Raw genomic sequence first — 16,940 nt, 5'->3', positions numbered from 1 at the left:
GGGTGCGTGTACAACCGGCTGAGAACATGGATATAGAGATTGACGCACGCAGCTCTCAATTAGTTCAGTCTGTTTAGATACCAGTCATTAAATACAGTAAAAAACTATGTTTCGGTTACCGACAAACTACGTGTACGACAGTACGTGGTCCTTTAATCATGGAACTAAACAACTCCAATCACTTGCTGTCTGTCATGACGTCGTAGCGCCACGCCACGCTGTTCGATATACAGGTTTGTAGCTTATGGGCAACACAATATATAGGCTTCTATAGGTTTCATAAGTAAACAATGCAGTAACAACAGCACCTCGCGACTCACGTCCCAGAACCTATCTCCGAGTGGCTGTTATAATAATAATACGCTGGAAAACCGTTGATGGCTTTGGCTAGGGTCATTTCTGTCACTTGAAACATAATAAAAATGCAAAATTTATAAAGCGCATATTCACACTCCTAAGCATGCTCTTAGCGCTGAAGAACAAGATCGAAGGAAACATGGACAGGATACGAGGGACATGAAAATAAACAAATAGCACATGAACTATAAAAGAATACACAACCGTACTAAACAAAGAATAAAATAAAGTACAGAAAGCACAAATAAGAACCAAAGAACAAGAACACGAGCTGAGAGTAGCATGAATGCAAGAGGAAGGGTGTGAGAAAGGACTAAAGCATTATGGGAAAGGTTTTTAGGAGTAATGTTTATGGAAGAAGTGCGTTTTCAGAATAAATATTCTGATTTGCATAAAACTGTTTCGTTTTGTTGTCATATATATATATCATCTAGGTATTCCACGCCTTTATCACACTGTTTTAATTTTGGACTTTCTGAGAGAAATCGTTTGATTAAAAACGAGACGTGATTCAAGGTCAAGGTAAAAAGGAAGTAGGCGGCCATGAGGGAACGCTTTCCAAGTCTTTTATCAACCCTAGCAACATTCACCTCCGCAATAAAGTACCATAAGTTAAACAAAATTTATAGAAATACTTGTTTACAAAATATCTTCTACACTCAATTTTAGACGATGTAATAAAGTTTGATTCTTACATTTTTAAATGCTACAATATTTTATATAAAGGTTTGATTTTTACTAGGCTCAAGGATACATTCTTGAGAAAAAGTGCGAGCAGTAACGTCGCCATATTTAGTCGGAGAAGTCGCCATCGTCGTTTGTTTCTTCTTTTTGGCCTACACTATCTTTAGTAAGCAATGGCACGCAACGACAGCAGAGTATATGTTGGTAATTTGCCTCCAGATATTAGAACCAGGGATATCGAAGATCTCTTTTACAGATTCGGAAAGATTGTATTTGTCGATTTGAAGAATCGAAAAGGACCACCATTTGCATTCGTTGAGTTCGAGGATCCCAGGTAAGGCCAAAGCTGAATCGGAAGATCTAATTATTGTTGTGATAAAATAAAGCAATCTACTGCTCTGTTAACGTTTAGAATAGCTTATTGTGCTACTTGACTTTTTTTTTAGGGCGGTACTTGTCCACATGGATCTAATCTTTTTAATGTGATCGTAACGTGTTTGAAACGTTCGTTGGAATGGTAAAATATTTGAGTGAAGCTAGTTGGTCTTTTGAAATATTATTTCTTCGCCAAATGAAACATACAGTTTATAATCTTCCTAGACTTAGGTGTCAGAAAAGCATGGATTTTCCTACTGTAATAAGGAACATTGTATAACTCGTGTACCGTTGATATTTTGTATGCACTTCTTTTACATGTATCACTGATAACAAAAGTAATTTTTAATTCAAAAAGTAAACACCAATAGCTTCTAACATCACATGTGCCGGTGAACTTTTTGTTGCTTATTGTAAGCGAAAATTTCTGTACTTTGAAAGGGATGCGGAAGATGCAGTTCGTCAGAGAGATGGTTACAACTATGATGGCTACACATTACGGGTAGAGTTTCCTCGTGGTAGTGGAATGAGCCGTTTTCGAGGAGGCCGAGGTGGTCGAGGAGGTCCACCATCCAGGAGGTCTGAAAATAGAGTTCTTGTTTCAGGTCAGTATACCTTTTTAGCTTATTTGTGAAGGAAGTTATTTTTTCACCTATTCAGATGCCCATGCCAAGAAATGCATTATGAACTAACAGGCAAATCGATTAAAAATCTGTGACATATGGATAGATTTGTTGCACAATTTTCTTAAATCGCTTCCTTTCAGCATGTAAGACATTTACCAACACCACCTATTTCATTGCATTAATAGAATTTTGATGAGCATTCCATTTTAGATTAAAACATTTTCCCCATGTGCTTGCAGGCCTACCTCCTACTGGCAGTTGGCAAGATTTAAAGGACCACATGAGAGAGGCTGGCGATGTCTGCTATGCTGATGTCTTTAAGGATGGTACAGGAGTGGTGGAATTTCTAAGGCGAGAAGACATGAAGTATGCAGTACGAAAGCTTGACGACACGAAATTCCGTTCACATGAGGTAATGACTTTTCTGTTGCGCGTGGTCATTTTTTGTTTATTTTACAAATTTTAATAAAACTGTTAAAATGCATATGCTATGTAGCTACTTCCTACTTTTTTAAACTGAACAAAATCTGCATTTGTTGTGCTGTTTTGAATGGGACTAAAAGTTGTCATGGGTCTTTGTTTTTAGGGTGATGTATCCTACATCAGAGTGAAAGAGGACTCCAGAGGAAGGTCTCGATCCAGAAGCCGCAGTGCGTCACAGAAACGCTCTAGGGGTAGCCCAAGATACTCCCCAATGCGATCTCGTTCTCAGTCATTTTCGCGGTCACGTTCACCATACTAAGTCAAATGGTCATCTGACATGTCAGTCACCACTACACTCCTGTTTACCCTGACCCCTTCAAATTTTATGCTACATAAAGACTTTCTGCAATGACCAGAAATCGTTGTTCTGACATAGAGACAATACCTGTAACTTCAGAATCAGCCTTTTTTGTTAAAATACTTAGGAATAATGCGGATTGTAGGTGGATTGTAGACTATTTTTAATATTACTTTGTCAAATCTAAGCTCACATCTGATTTTCCAGATGCGTTCGAGTAGGAACGTGCTGATGGATTTAAAGATAAGGATTTGATGAGGAGGAAGGAACTCGATGGGAGGATATTGTCTTCTCAGGATTTTGGACTGAGTAAAGCGTCCATCTGGGACCAGAGGAAGGAATGGCTGGCTGATCACAGTTGGCCAAATGGTAATTTAGTGCATCACTTGAATGGTTCAACGTGAACATGTGAAAACGTCCAGAGAGATATGTACAGAAGTCATTAAAATGTCAGTTCTCCCAAAAGTGAACATACTAAAAAAAAATTTCAAAGGGAAAGCTTAGCTGCAGACTCAGTCCCAGTTTATTTGAAACAGTAAGTCGACAAATTTGACCTGATGCATTGCATTGGCAAATTGTGCATTTTTTTAAAGCAAAATTGAAATGCAGCATTGCTCAGAGGCACTTTGACATTGTATCAGTAGCAAGTATTATATTTGTATCTTTGATCCCTCTGCTCCTCCTTGAATTCAATTGCTGTGGTATGTAATCAGGTATTCAGGGATTGGCATATTTTAAGTGCACGGAGATTGTTGAATTTCTTTTATTCCCTTGATTTTGGTGGGCAGAAGTAGATGCATCTGTTTGTTATTGGTGCATGTTCAGCTGATTGTATTGTTTGGTGAAACACTGAAGTCATTTCTTCTCAAACCTCTTGACTAAAACAAGGTTATGCATGGGTCCATAAAATTAAAAAATACAAGTTATATTTTGGCTATTTCGAGGGTGGGTTGTGTGAACATACCTGAAGTGCTGTACAACTTTCTTGCATGTGTAATAGAGCATTTGTCACAACTTCCTGAAGAGCGTTGGGCAAGATAGCAGAGGAACCTTTTGTGAATTTTTGTTTCATCTTATGAATTGTCAATTTTTGAGAATGCACATCTAATATTTTTTATTTGGTTTTCTCGTTTGTTCAGTTACAACAAAGCAAAGCTTTTGGATAATTGGGAGGTCTGGAAAAGCATTGCAATACTGTAGGAACTCGTGCGTCCTTTGTCATGGATTTCTCTCCTGAAATGGAAAATTGGAGAATCCTGTCTTTAAAAGGGGATATCACTATGCATGGCTGGGCAAGGAATCATCTTCTTCAGGAGGGGATCACTTGGACCATTCCACCAGGGATTAAAATATTTTCCTTTTAAGTATGGATCCATTGCACATTTATGGAAAAAAATTGGATGAACCTTATTTTGGCTACATTTCCCAAATCAATTCACAATTTGAATCATGAAGATTATTCCTAGTATTTTAATGAAGGAAATTCCGGGACTATGCAAAGCAGTTTCGTGGATCTAATGGAATTCATTCTTGAAACAGGATTTCTGGAAACCTATAAACTGGCCCCCTCCCCTCCGAAAAAAAGTTAATGGAATTAGACACTTTCAAGCCAGTGTGCCTTCGATTGGAAGTGAAGGAGTGGTTGGTGATTTTGGACCTTGGTGCGTTGAACATTGCAGACTGGAGCATGAACAAGCATTTGGATATGGTTGGCAAGTTTTGAAATCTAGAGGTTAGCTAAATAGTTCAGATTCTCAAACATGCATTCCCTTCCATTCTTTTTGTAGGTTTTCTGTTCTTCAGAAGTCCAACAGTTCTTGTTCATGCTTTTCTGTTCACTTTATATATATATATTTTTTTTTTTTTTACGTTTTCAATAATTCCCTGAAAACATTTATTAAAAATAATTCAGGATCACTAATTTCCTTAACATAACTAGGGTGAAGCTCAGATTTCAAGAAGGATTGTAATGGAGCCTCTCTAGCTTTTCCTTACTGTGCAATGGATCATGGAAATCAAAAACGGGATCTTCTTTCCTACTTTGGATTCTTGGGGTGTCATGGATTGGAATACAAAATTCTGCAAACAAGGGAGCAGATTTTAGTCCTGGATTGCATGGGATTGGATCAGAGAGGGAATGTCTGCTTACATAGGAAAAGAGGAGGAAATTCTTGCCTGGATTTTCATGGGACAAGAATAGGAGACACATGGGAAATGTGGATTTCTGGTAAGTGTCTTGGTATTCTTGTTCCATTTAGATTGACATTTATTTGTCCTTCATTTCAGGAAATAAAAATGATTTTAATTTTTACTGGATTTTACACTGTTTGAATGACTGATGAGGTGTGTTTTCTTTTGGCACTAAGCATAAAATTACCTTAAGTATTTCTCATCGTCAAAATGTTGGGGCTACCTGACAAAAATGTGCATGTTTACTCTCTAGTCTTTTCCCCCATATCCTCAAGAAAGTGGTTCTTGAGCAACTTTTATCCTAACTCTGAAAACTTGATTTATCAGTCTGCCCTTCTCACAGCACTGAGATTGCGCTGGATAGAGGTGACATCTCATTTCTCACCATGTTATACCTGCCTGCTGCCTATAGATCACATTACTCTTATTCAAAGACTCAGTACTCTATGGCATCTCAGGCTCCCCACTCGACTGGTTTCAGTCATAGATTGGACTTGGTTATGGTGGATTGCTGCATGTCTCAACCAGTCTGCTCAGGAGCACATACACAACCCAACACCCCCGCCATCCTCTTTATCATATATGATATGATTTAATTTAATCTCTCTATCTGATCAATATTATGCTGACAACACTCAACTGTTCTTCTCGTTAGTTTTGGCGGGGCCGACGGATGATTGATTGTTGTTGGCGGATCTGCTGAGGCATGGCGAGAGAGTATATTCGGCAGTGATTGGCTAGGGCTGAAGTTCGTTACTGCCCGGCCATGTTGGAGGATCACAAAGTTTACCCCATCCCAGAGGTATATAAGGGCAGAGCTAAGACGAAACGAAAGAAGAGACACCGGCAGATCGGGGAGCGAGCACATGTGACAGGGGACAGGCTGGCGATGTGACGCAGCCGTGGCCATTGTACTAGCCTGTGTAATAAAGGGTCGCACACCTGCTGACTGTTCCTGCTTTTGTTTGAGTGCTGGACGTTTTTGTTGACCACAAACCCCACCAGTCGGCTACACCATGAACACTATTATCCAAGACTGTATTTCTAATATTAGGCAATGGATGATCCACGACAAGTTAAAACTAAATGATGATAAAGTATAAGCTTTTTTCCTTTGAAGAGGAGAGCCAGAGTTTACCCTTCACTGCCTGTCTCTATTCGAGTAGGCTATGCTAATGTTGCTTACGTAACTTAGGTCACTTGTAGAGACAAGGGTGATAAACATGTTTCTCACATTTGTCCTGCATACTATTAGCTCCAGAAGATCAGTTCCTTTTGTCAAACTCTGTCCATGTCAACCACCAAATTTCTCATCTGCTTATTTGTTGTCTGAACTAGACTACTGCAACTCTCTTCTTGCTGGCTTTCCACCTCATTAATAAGCTTCAGAAAGTCCTGAACTCAGCTGCTTGTCTCGTTTTTGGTGTCTCACATCTGGACGGGTCGCACCACTTCACTCTCTTCATTGACCAGTTAAAGCCAGAATAGACTACAAGCTCTCAACAGTATGCTATGAATTCTTTGAAAGTTCCTCCCCCACCCCAAAGTACTTTTCTGAAATCTTGTCTTTCCACTCCTCTGCCCAAAACCTTCGCTCCTCATCAGACTTGCGTATTCTATCCCTCCCTCCCTCCCACAAAGACAGTCACAGACAACGGATGTCCTCCCTCTTTGCTAAGCAGTGGAACTATCTTCCACATGACATTCACCACTCAGACTCACAGCCAACATTCGAACGCTCTCTGAGAAGATATCTGTTCAGAAAGTACTATTCCTGAAATACTAGCCTCAACTCCCTTGTAATCCTTAAGTTAACCATCAAGTATGGCTCCAACTGTTTACAGTATCCATACTTCACTGCTTTACTTTTTGTGCCTGTCCATGCTAATTGGAAGACTGCATACACCATACAAGACCGAATACACCATGACAGTTTTAAGGCTTTACATTCCTCAAAATAAAAAAAGATTTGTGAACACCAGCTGTCACAATCTATCAGTCCGCAGTAAAATGTTCAGGTAAAAAACATTAATGTTTATCGTTGGATTTGCTCAGAACGCAAAGAGAAAACGCTTAAGCACAGGAGCTAATTGTAGACAATATGACCCAATGTGAGAATGGTGAGATAATATAGAAAAAGATTGCATCTTTGCTACCAAAATTAAAATCGAGTTGCAATCAAACCTTAAAAGTGATTCGTACATTGGACAGGATGAATGAGACAATCGTGATGTTGTAACACTCACAAGTGAGCACAAAAGCTTGTGATTTTCGTAATTGAATAGGGAAAGCGCATTTTCCAGTGAGAACTCAGAAGCAGGAGAACTAAAAATCGGAAGCTTAGAGATGCCTCCATTGAATTATCAGAATTTACCGGGAAAAGAGAATACCTATCATAGAAATTAGCAAATGTACAGATATCCAGATCGTGGAAAGAGAGAGAAAAGGGAGGTGCCAGGTACACTTCCTGTGAAGAACATGAACAGGCGTCCACGAGGAACGCTGACAGATAAATCTCCAAAGAGACAGAGATTTTAGACCTGAATTTACGTCTTCCTCTTTGCATTTTCCTTTCCTATGTTAGGTATTTCATCTGTGTTAGTTTTTAAAATAATGTTCCTGAGGGTTCGGCACAGGTAGCGGTCTAGATAGCCATCTCCCTGCTTCTTTTCTCAGGTGTTCAATTTACTCACCTGCCGGACTCGGCTACGGTACGAGAACCATACCCGAGTGGCATAGCACGTGAGATATGCTTTTGATCTACTGACGGAGGGTCATGGAAGTCTATTTCAATAAAGGCTATAACATGTTTGACTGGTTACACATACAACCATAAAAATAAAACAAGATTTGTCAAACTAAATAGCTCAATACACAGATAATTTTTATTGCAAACACTGAAGCAAGCAATGCGTCGATTTCTCCTCGTTAAAAGATTTCTGTGAAAGACAAAATTCTTCTTGTAAGTGCCTTTCTCCCCGCAATTGTTTACTTCAGTTTCTCCTTGTACGCCTTGTCTTCCTGTTTTAAAGGTATGTTTCCTGTCAAATTTTAAATCTTGTTTTAAAATGTGGATAGATATTTAATCAATAGTATGCAACATTTGCTTTAAGATCAACCTTGAAAACTTAATTCAAAATAATGATTTCTTAATGCCATTAAAATTTGCAATGGCGATAGTCTCTTAAAGGGAGATAACCCTTTCCGCTCTAAAGCATAAACTTTCGTTTATATATTTACAAAATATGGTACATTAGTAGTATACCTGGTGGAGCTACAAAGTATTCTTCTTCTGTTCTGCATGCATTTGAAAGTATTGCATCCCTACAACCCCCCTCGGTGATTTCATCTTTACGAAGAAACAATGTTCTGAAATATAAAAAAAAGGAAATAAATTAGAAGAGAAATAATAAATGCTTTGACAAATGTGTTGTGAATTTGCTTGTAAAATAATGTGGTTATCAGCTGTCAACATGGATGGAAAGGTTCAAATGCAACAGTATATAAGAACAAATAATTTTTGTGTTTTTAAATAATTAACACTATAGCTAACAACTATACCTGTTTTCTAGCACAGTATCCAATGGTTCTACATCATCAGTGTTCACCATGTAGAGCTGGTTAGCAGATTTTATGGCACTTGATAGTCTTTTTAATCCCTCTTCATTGCTGAATTCTACCAGTGAAAGCCTCTCTAAATGATCTACTAGCTCTCTGCTTATTTCCTCCACCTGACAAAAAATAGGATTATTAGTCAAGAAAAAAAGAACGAAATATGTAATAATATACGACACTATACAAAAATTCAAACAGATTACAATACGCATACTTATCAAGTAAAATAAATCTGTCTCAAAATATGAACTCTTCGAAAAGGAAGAGTGATAATTTCTATTTTAATTTATAAAGTAGACAAAATTCAAAGTAACGCCACATACAGTTTGTTGTTATATTTTTGGTTATGATGTGCCAGCAACTTCAATCGCCGTGATACAGCCAATCTTGTATTTAAAAATTATTCAATTATTAAATTAATCAATGACCTGTGGAAGTCTGTCGTGGTTTACTGTTATCCAGGTTGGTCTGTCCGGAACCTGCAAAACGGCAGAGAACAAGATCTCTCTCATCAGAATGTTCTGATCATGAACACGTACAAAATTGTTCTCTGTGTCTTTGTTCAGCAAAAAGACAAAACTATTTTAAACAATCATGTCTGAAATATATGAACTGGAACTATACCTTGGATGAGATACATCTGTTTCGGATCTGCCGACTTAAAAAATGGACTAATCTAGGGCTCGAAAACATATTTAATAAACTGGATGTTGGTTTCTTGAGCACGATCACCAAAGTCACATTTACAACAAAAATCGTCTGCTTCGAGAGTAAGCGTAGGAATATACCGGATATTACTTGTAATTTAAAATTATTTAAAGCACGCGATTTAAAAAACAACTAGATAAAATCTGAATTTACTGATAATTTTAGTAGTGATAATATCTCTTACTTCTTACTTAATCGAAACACGATCTAGTTACAGGAAGTAAAAGGTTTTCTACAAACATTGATGTGTGAAGAAGCTGACTTCCGGCACAATATAAAGTTGGGGAAAACAGTTGGAAAGAGGTATCGGGCAAGAGAGTAACAAACGCTTTAACACCATTTTGTTGATGTGGTTATTCAAAGCCTGATAAAATGAACAGCGTAGGAGAAGAATGTGGGGAGCTTAAAAAAGCTTATGATGAGTGTTTTAACAAGTGGTTTGCTGACAAATTTCTCAAAGGCATTGCGGACAATTCGTGCAGTGAACAGTTCCATGTTTATCAAGAATGTGTCAAGGTAAAATCAGTGGCGGTATATTCAGAAGCAAACTAAATTTTTATGTTGATGTGATTGGGTGCATCTTTATTGTGATTTTTTAGTTTTACTTAGTAACAACTCCAATTGCGTTTAGTATGGTACTTAAACTTATGAACAAGTGTAAAATTCATATTCATATATTTTAATCTTCTTAGGTGTTATTAATTTTAAATATTAATTTTGACGTGGTAATATATGTAAAATTAGATTTTTTCACTATAAATAATGTGTGTATATCCATGAATTCATACATGCAGAAAGCAATCAAGCAGAAGAATTTGAACCTGTGGGACCTAGAGAAAGATGTGCTTGGAACAGAACGAGAACAGAAAACTCCTCCAGGCAGTGGACGGTGATTGAGTGACAAAGTTTTTTTTCTGCATTTTATTTGCTTTGACAGTTTTTTGCAAACTTTTGCTGTTGCCATAACAGAATTACTGAAAGAGAGCTGCTCCTCACCTGATCACTTTATCTAAAGACAATTTTATTTTCTTTGAATGTGATAAGGAATTGGTGTCATTTCACTTCAAAAGGTGTAATTGAAGATTAGTAGTATAGAATCCAACAAAATGGCCTATGCAAGCATGTGGAAAATTTATTAGTTGTTACTGAGTGGTTGTACTGCACAAGGCCTTTTATGGTATCTATGAACACATCCTGTAGTCTTTTGTTGATGCTGAAAAATGAAAGTGGGCTGAAGTTGTTTTTAATTGTTAATGAAAGATTTTTTAAAACTACCTGAAAGCCGGTAGATTTTTTTGTGGAATACTATTTTTATGCAGAATATTTGCAACTTGCTTTTTATATATAACTTACTGTAGTATTGGAATGCGGCATTGAGACCTATTTCAGTTAGTCATTAAAAAAAAAATTGTATCAAACAATATTATAGAAGAAAGGTTAATGTAAAGATTAAAGAAAGACCTATCAATATTATAGACATAAGTGTATTTTATCTAAAGGAAGACTGGCAGTATGTGCAGAAGATGATATTATCAGTCTTGTGATATATCCTTTTATGTGCTCTGCTTCAGTTTACTAGATAATAAAATTTTCAGGTAGCTGCATGCTAGTGGGATTTTAATGTGACTCTACTTATGACAAAAATTAAGTTTTTTTTAAAATTATCTTTGTTAGCTCATTTTTGGTTGAAGGTCTTAGTCAGGCGCGTACACATCTTTCATGCATAATCTATATTGTTGCTGTCCTGGAGTCTAGTTTATTGGGTGGGCGATGAATTTTGAAGGTTTTCTGTAGTGTAGTATAGTGCATGAATTTGTTCAAGAGCATTCATGTGTACAAAGGAAATCTTCATCACCTGCCCATCATTGCTCTTCACTCAGTTTTAAATGTTGGTTATTACACAACAGATCTGAGCAAATCTAGAAAGTATAGATGTGCATATCAAGCAGTTCTATGCATATTTATATTTTTAAAAAATCAAACAGATTCTGAAACAAGATGGATAAAAATAGAAAAGATTCTGAATTATAGCGTTTTATTTGTTTGAGCATTTGATTATTCTTCATATCTGATATTAATCTTTTATATAATTCCATAAAGCTTCAACAGTGAAGCACACAAGTACCTTAAAAGACAACCTTTCTCTTGAACTCCCATAACACTGGTACAGTTATGTACATGAACATGTTTCCCCTCCCCCCATTTTCTGAGACTTTCTCATGCAAATTGTGACAAAGGGTTTGAGATGCTTCAGAAGAATTACTTAAACAACAAAATGTCACTAAATCTACTTTTTTTCCCAACAGCAGCCCTTCTCGACATGAAAATGAACATACTGCTGATTGGTATGATGCTTTCCTTACTGCCACAACTAAAATTTGCAGTAACCTTTTTCATGTCTGCACCAAGGTATTTGCTTGAAGCTTTCAAAAGCAAAACTACCGTGGCATGGATGGGTCTTTTTAATTTCACTCTATTTCTCAGTTTCAAATATCTAATATCACATGTCACTTTCGACGCATTGCCCTATCCAGTTTCTCTTCCACATCCTCGTCGCTGTTATATCCTTGTGCACCATCTCTTGCACCTCGTGTTGCTTGCATCAGTTCTGCATCAGGACCTTTACCACGATGCTCATACAACAGAACATTTAATGTCTCCTCAAATATTCTGGCCTCAGGAAACTCAACCTATAAAAAGCAAAGGAAAACTTCATGATGCACTTGCTGTATATTAAAAAAGACATCTAAGATGAAAAATAGTATGTTATAAAAGAACAGCATGAAGTATGGACATGGCTAAAACAGGCAAGAAAATAAATGGAATGGAAATAAAAAGGTGGAATGGCTAAACAAATACATGTCAGGATCTTGTAGATCAAACATTAGCCCTGTCACAATTTTGATAGCTAAGGCAAACATCATCCAGCTTGGAAAAAAGTTACAGTATTTGCAAAAAGTCAGTTCCCATTGTTTTAGAAACTTGTTACTACTCTCAAGTCACTTGTCATGTTTGGTACCCACAAAGCATGCTTTCATCAGAGATCTGTAGAAAGGATTAGTATCTCCGTGTTCCTTGCACAGGAGCAGCATTTGTGCATGTAAGACCAACTCCATGCAATGTCAACTTGCATTTATTTTCAGTCTGGCAGCTCTGGATTGTTTTTCTTGGTTGCTGCTCTGTCTCAGTGTCTACTTATTTCAGGACAGATTTATATTTGGACTTTCAGAAACTGCACTTGGTGCCAAGCAGCCTGCCAATCCTACTGAAGTCTCCAAGTAAAGCCTGCACCTAAGGAAACCTCCAGTCAGTAGAAATCAGGATTTAATGTCTCTGCTCTCAGTCAAGTTATAATTATGAACAAATTTAATGAAGTACACTGAATTTCGCACTGTATATTCTGATAATCATACACAGGTCCCTATATATTGTGTATAAAATTGTTTACATGAAACTAACGAAAGGTCAGCTTATCGCTTGCTTTATAATGTCTCTCAACCTCTGGTAAAAAAAATAACGTAAATGGTACATGTTTTTCCAGACTTTTAATTGGCAATTCTCATTACAGACATGTTAGCAGTAGAACTGTGACTGCCGAAAAACATTTTGCAAATGCTATTCAAGATGTAATATTTGCCTATATTTGAGGTGAGGTTTAGCTTGCTTTATTCTGGATAGACAACTGTACATAGTCTTTACATGAAGAACATGCAACATACTCATAACATTGTTGCTGTGAACACAGGAGCACAGACATACAGTATTAAACCTTTGTGGAGACCAAATAATCCGAACAATCCTAGAAGTCTCGAAGGACCAACATTTTAAAGTTAGAGGTCAACAAACAATACAGTGCAGGGCCATTACGCCACAGTCTAGTAATCCACGAATTCCCTTAAGCTGTGCAAAATGCTTTGATCCCAATTTTTTTCACACTATGGATCGTAGGACCTAGACATGATCGTAAGATTACAGTGCAACTTTCAAAATGGCGACTCGCGTATCAACATGCAAGAAAGGATTGTGATAAAAAGCTTCTTTTTTATTTCATTATTTATTGTAATTTATGCATCATCAAAATATTTAAGCCGCCGACCACCCAAGCCGTGTTTAAGCAGTTTGGACCCCAATTGCTTAATGGCCCTATACAGTAGTTGTGTTTAGATACAGTTTCAATAGTCCTCTGTTTAGCAAAGATGTGAGAATGCTTACAGTACTACTGTCAGTTAAAAGTTATTCTAATTTTTCCAAATTCTCCTGTCTTCCCATAAGCCTTTTAGGCCAAGCTTTTTTGCTCGAGTTTTGACAAACTTTCACATTCTGCTCCACCAACGTGATTAGTGAATTTATTACTATAAGTGTTGGATCACTTCCTAGCTTTTGGATCAACCATCATAATGTTGTCTTGGTCTGTTATTTCTACGTGGAATTTTGCTCAAGCATTTTCCTTGATTCTGCACTTGAAGCAGGTCTTAGGTAGTTCAGGCATCATTCTAGGGACTGCATCTCATTCTAAAAAGATTTTACAGAAAAAAGACTATTTAAACATAAGTGCAGTGGCATGTCACAATGAAAAATATAAAATATAAGCAAACTTTCAGAGAAATTTTAGAAAAATTATATTTGAAATGGCAACATTACTATCCCATCCACTATCAGTGTACATTTTGCCTTGCTTACCATAGTGTATTGGCTCCATGTTACACATAAAATTAATTTATCAGGCTTTTTCTTTCATGAACAAATAATTTGATCTATAGTCGTAATGAGTTCTCAAACTGTCTCCTTATATTCATTTATAAAACTTCAGTTTTTACCTGCAAAGTTTGTCGACAACAAATCCATTGGACACGTGCTGATCTGAATCTACGCAACCGGAAGTATGTGTTGCCTTATGTCTGCCCGCAAGCAATCAATTGGGCTTCTCAACAGATCCACTGTTTGAACGCACTGCGAGATACCAATCCTTTTGTCTACAGATCTCTGCTTTGATCAAGTTGTCCAACATGTAAGATTTGCTTCGTTCCAGCACTAACCTTTGTGTGTTTCTTATCTGTGCCATAAACTATGGATGTACAGCAGACTTCAGCAATTTTAGCACCATGGCCAAAGAAAGACCAACAACAAATTTCATTGCTGCCAATGACATCCTTGATAAACATCACACGACCATGGAACCGAAGAGACAGCTTATCAAAAAGCTCTATGTTCTTCAGTAAATTGTCATCTGAATTACTGCAAAATGCAAATAAAAAACATGTACTCATGCATGTAAATATCCCAAGCAGAATTATTTTTTCCAACTTTGGATTTATACGCACAGTAAAAAGTAGAATCACTGCACTAGAAAATCCATTTTTAAACACTTCATTCTCAATCATAACATTATCCATGGGACAAAACAGATTTTTGTTAGCAATAATGTATAAAAAGTCATAGAATCCAAAATCTTTTACCTTGTATATGAGTATTTGTTGTTATGTCTGTTACAAATTAACTTCACTACAGGCTGAAACAGAAAACAAATCTTTTAAAGCTTATTTTTAAAACTTATTGATGAGAAATGTCAGCTCAAAGACTCACCAGAGAACCTGTAGATGACATGTAATCTAAAAAATGCAACAGCTACCTTTACAAATATATATATAAACTAACAGCAATAAAAATGTAGAATTTTAACCAGTTTTCTGCCATAAGCAACGATCATAAAGTGATCGGCTACCAAGCTGCCTGATAAAATAATGAGTTTTCATGCGACAAAGATTCACCAAGTACCTTTGAAATGAAATAGTTTGCCTTAAGCAGTATTGACATTTTACCTTGGAAGTGCTTGCAACAAGCTGCTGTTCCTCACGTGACGATGTAATGAGTGGAACTTGACAAATTGGCTCCAGCTCTTCCCTAACTTTTAATGCCGACTCAATCCTGTACATTAAGTAACTTTTATTAACATCTGATTTCTGAAAGGTCTTTTAACAGGCAGAAATTTCAAAAAGTAACAATTACAATTCTACTTAGACAAAATTTTTAAAAACTACACCAAAATGTGTGGTCTTCTCTCTCACACACACAAATCTTTCACACATCAATCATTTAAATGAGCGTACTACACTTTCACAGAAACTTATGAAAAAGTGTGTGAAAAGTTTCTATGAAAGTGCAATATGCTCATTAAATCATGTACTCAAAAAAATAAATAGTAAGATTAAAAATAAGATTTTAACTGAAATGAAAACTAACAGAGTACATAAGTCCTGGACAAGATAATATTTGGCTTCCTGCTGTAGTTCGAGCAGTTCCCGTCGATTCTCTGGTAATGGCAGAGTGCCATCTCTCAGGAAGTTTAGGATGGATCCAAAGTGTTTTCCACAGCGGTCTATTAAGATCCATCCTTTTTTTTTTTAAACAAATGAAGAAAAAAAATTCAAATTAAGATTTCTAGTTGCGTCAGTTACTACAAAAATTTGAAGTGTTTAAAGTCTTTAAGAGATTAGAAACTGTTATGGTCAATATAAATTCTACAAGCATCAAAAACAGAGTCTTTTTATATCTCCACAATAACTATACACGCATAAGGAAATGATAAAATCAGAAACAAATCTGACTCATCAAAGATGGCCATCCACTGATATTGGGTAGAGCTTCAAATTTAATCCCACAACTTCACAAGGCCCTAATTTTTAATAATGAATAAAACTAAAATATCCTTACCACCCAGTTTATTGAAGGCTGTTCATTAAAAACACTGAACTCTACACCCTACTGCAATCTGCTCAGCTTCACTTTCCTCTGAGATCCTATCCATCCCTTTGTTCAAGCACCTAATTACTATCTCACATTCTTGTAATCTCCTAAATACCATACAAATCACACACGCCACTATTCTTAAATCAGTAAGCAGCCACAAAGGAACTGGACAAATACTTCAGAATGTTCCATTACAGCAAGAATAAATACATTTTGTCACACTTTGATGACAGGTTTCGCCTAAAAACATTATCAACGAAGATATGGTGACTGTTAAAGTGATTCGTCGTCCTGATTACTAGTACTCATAACTACTTTGATATATATATATTTAACAGCTGAGTAAACCTACCTTCAGAGTCCGTGAGCACCTCCATTCGACCGCTGAACATCGCTCGCAGCATGGTGTCATGCTTTACTAAGGTACCTATCGTTGTATAATGAAGCGATCCACCTACATTAAGCTTTACATATTTGGACGTATTGCCTTTGATCACAGTCTTATGAGAATCTCCAGACATGGTTTCCAGCTGATTAGGTTCTTGTGGGTGTGGGCTAGACGGTCTTTCCACCGCTTTCCGCCCTGGTATCTGATCAGCCACCTCGCTGGTTGACAGTGAAAACCCTGCTGTTACTGTCTAAACTTATGGTCGTGCACGTTACTATACGTTTGGTCACCTGACGTTTTCAAACCTAAATCTATACCCTGATACCCTTAGGTCGCTTCACCTCACCCAGCAAGTTGCTCATATCCATGAAAAGCCTCCGGTAAAGCCAGAAGACAAAGCTGTCAACGTTTTGTTATAAACATTACCTTTAAACTTAGATTAAACTAACAAAATTACTTGATTATTTAT

General features: G+C 36.9%; 3 protein-coding genes across 8 annotated transcripts; 1 reads left to right on the top strand and 2 right to left on the bottom strand.

Moving 5' to 3' along the window:
• The first annotated feature begins 1,114 nt into the window (after positions 1-1,114).
• Positions 1,115-5,134, top strand: LOC112562206 (serine/arginine-rich splicing factor 1-like). Of its 5 annotated transcripts, none has more exons than XM_025235301.1 (5): positions 1,115-1,375; positions 1,858-2,021; positions 2,282-2,454; positions 2,629-2,716; positions 3,031-5,134. In XM_025235301.1, the coding sequence occupies exons 1-5, from the start codon at positions 1,215-1,217 to the stop codon at positions 3,042-3,044; spliced, it is 600 nt and encodes a 199-aa protein (XP_025091086.1). In that variant the 5' UTR covers positions 1,115-1,214; the 3' UTR covers positions 3,045-5,134. The 5 variants fall into 5 exon arrangements, 4 of the variants coding, with proteins under 4 accessions (XP_025091086.1, XP_025091087.1, XP_025091085.1 ...); XR_003098809.1 differs by having other exon boundaries at positions 1,116-1,375; positions 2,629-3,192; positions 3,963-5,134; XM_025235302.1 differs by having other exon boundaries at positions 1,116-1,375; positions 2,629-2,692.
• Positions 5,135-7,816: 2,682 nt separating this feature from the next.
• On the bottom strand, positions 7,817-9,412 carry LOC112562328 (glutamyl-tRNA(Gln) amidotransferase subunit C, mitochondrial-like). Of its 2 annotated transcripts, XM_025235534.1 has the most exons (5): positions 9,253-9,411; positions 9,057-9,107; positions 8,575-8,744; positions 8,279-8,382; positions 7,875-8,054 (listed from the first exon to the last, which is right to left on the bottom strand). In XM_025235534.1, the coding sequence occupies exons 1-5, from the start codon at positions 9,319-9,321 to the stop codon at positions 8,002-8,004; spliced, it is 447 nt and encodes a 148-aa protein (XP_025091319.1). In that variant the 5' UTR covers positions 9,322-9,411; the 3' UTR covers positions 7,875-8,001. The 2 variants fall into 2 exon arrangements, with proteins under 2 accessions (XP_025091318.1, XP_025091319.1); XM_025235533.1 differs by lacking the exon at positions 8,279-8,382 and having other exon boundaries at positions 7,817-8,054; positions 9,253-9,412.
• Positions 9,413-11,354: 1,942 nt separating this feature from the next.
• LOC112561065 (BTB/POZ domain-containing adapter for CUL3-mediated RhoA degradation protein 3-like) lies at positions 11,355-16,870 on the bottom strand. Its single transcript, XM_025233262.1, has 6 exons — positions 16,436-16,870; positions 15,577-15,727; positions 15,156-15,261; positions 14,793-14,845; positions 14,373-14,571; positions 11,355-12,026 (listed from the first exon to the last, which is right to left on the bottom strand). The coding sequence occupies exons 1-6, from the start codon at positions 16,602-16,604 to the stop codon at positions 11,844-11,846; spliced, it is 861 nt and encodes a 286-aa protein (XP_025089047.1). The 5' UTR covers positions 16,605-16,870; the 3' UTR covers positions 11,355-11,843.
• Positions 16,871-16,940: the final 70 nt, after the last annotated feature.

Source organism: Pomacea canaliculata, linkage group LG4 (genome assembly GCF_003073045.1).
Source record: "Pomacea canaliculata isolate SZHN2017 linkage group LG4, ASM307304v1, whole genome shotgun sequence".
In the NCBI taxonomy this organism is placed as follows: Eukaryota; Metazoa; Mollusca; class Gastropoda; order Architaenioglossa; family Ampullariidae; genus Pomacea; species Pomacea canaliculata.
This window is presented reverse-complemented; position numbering and strand designations above follow the sequence as displayed.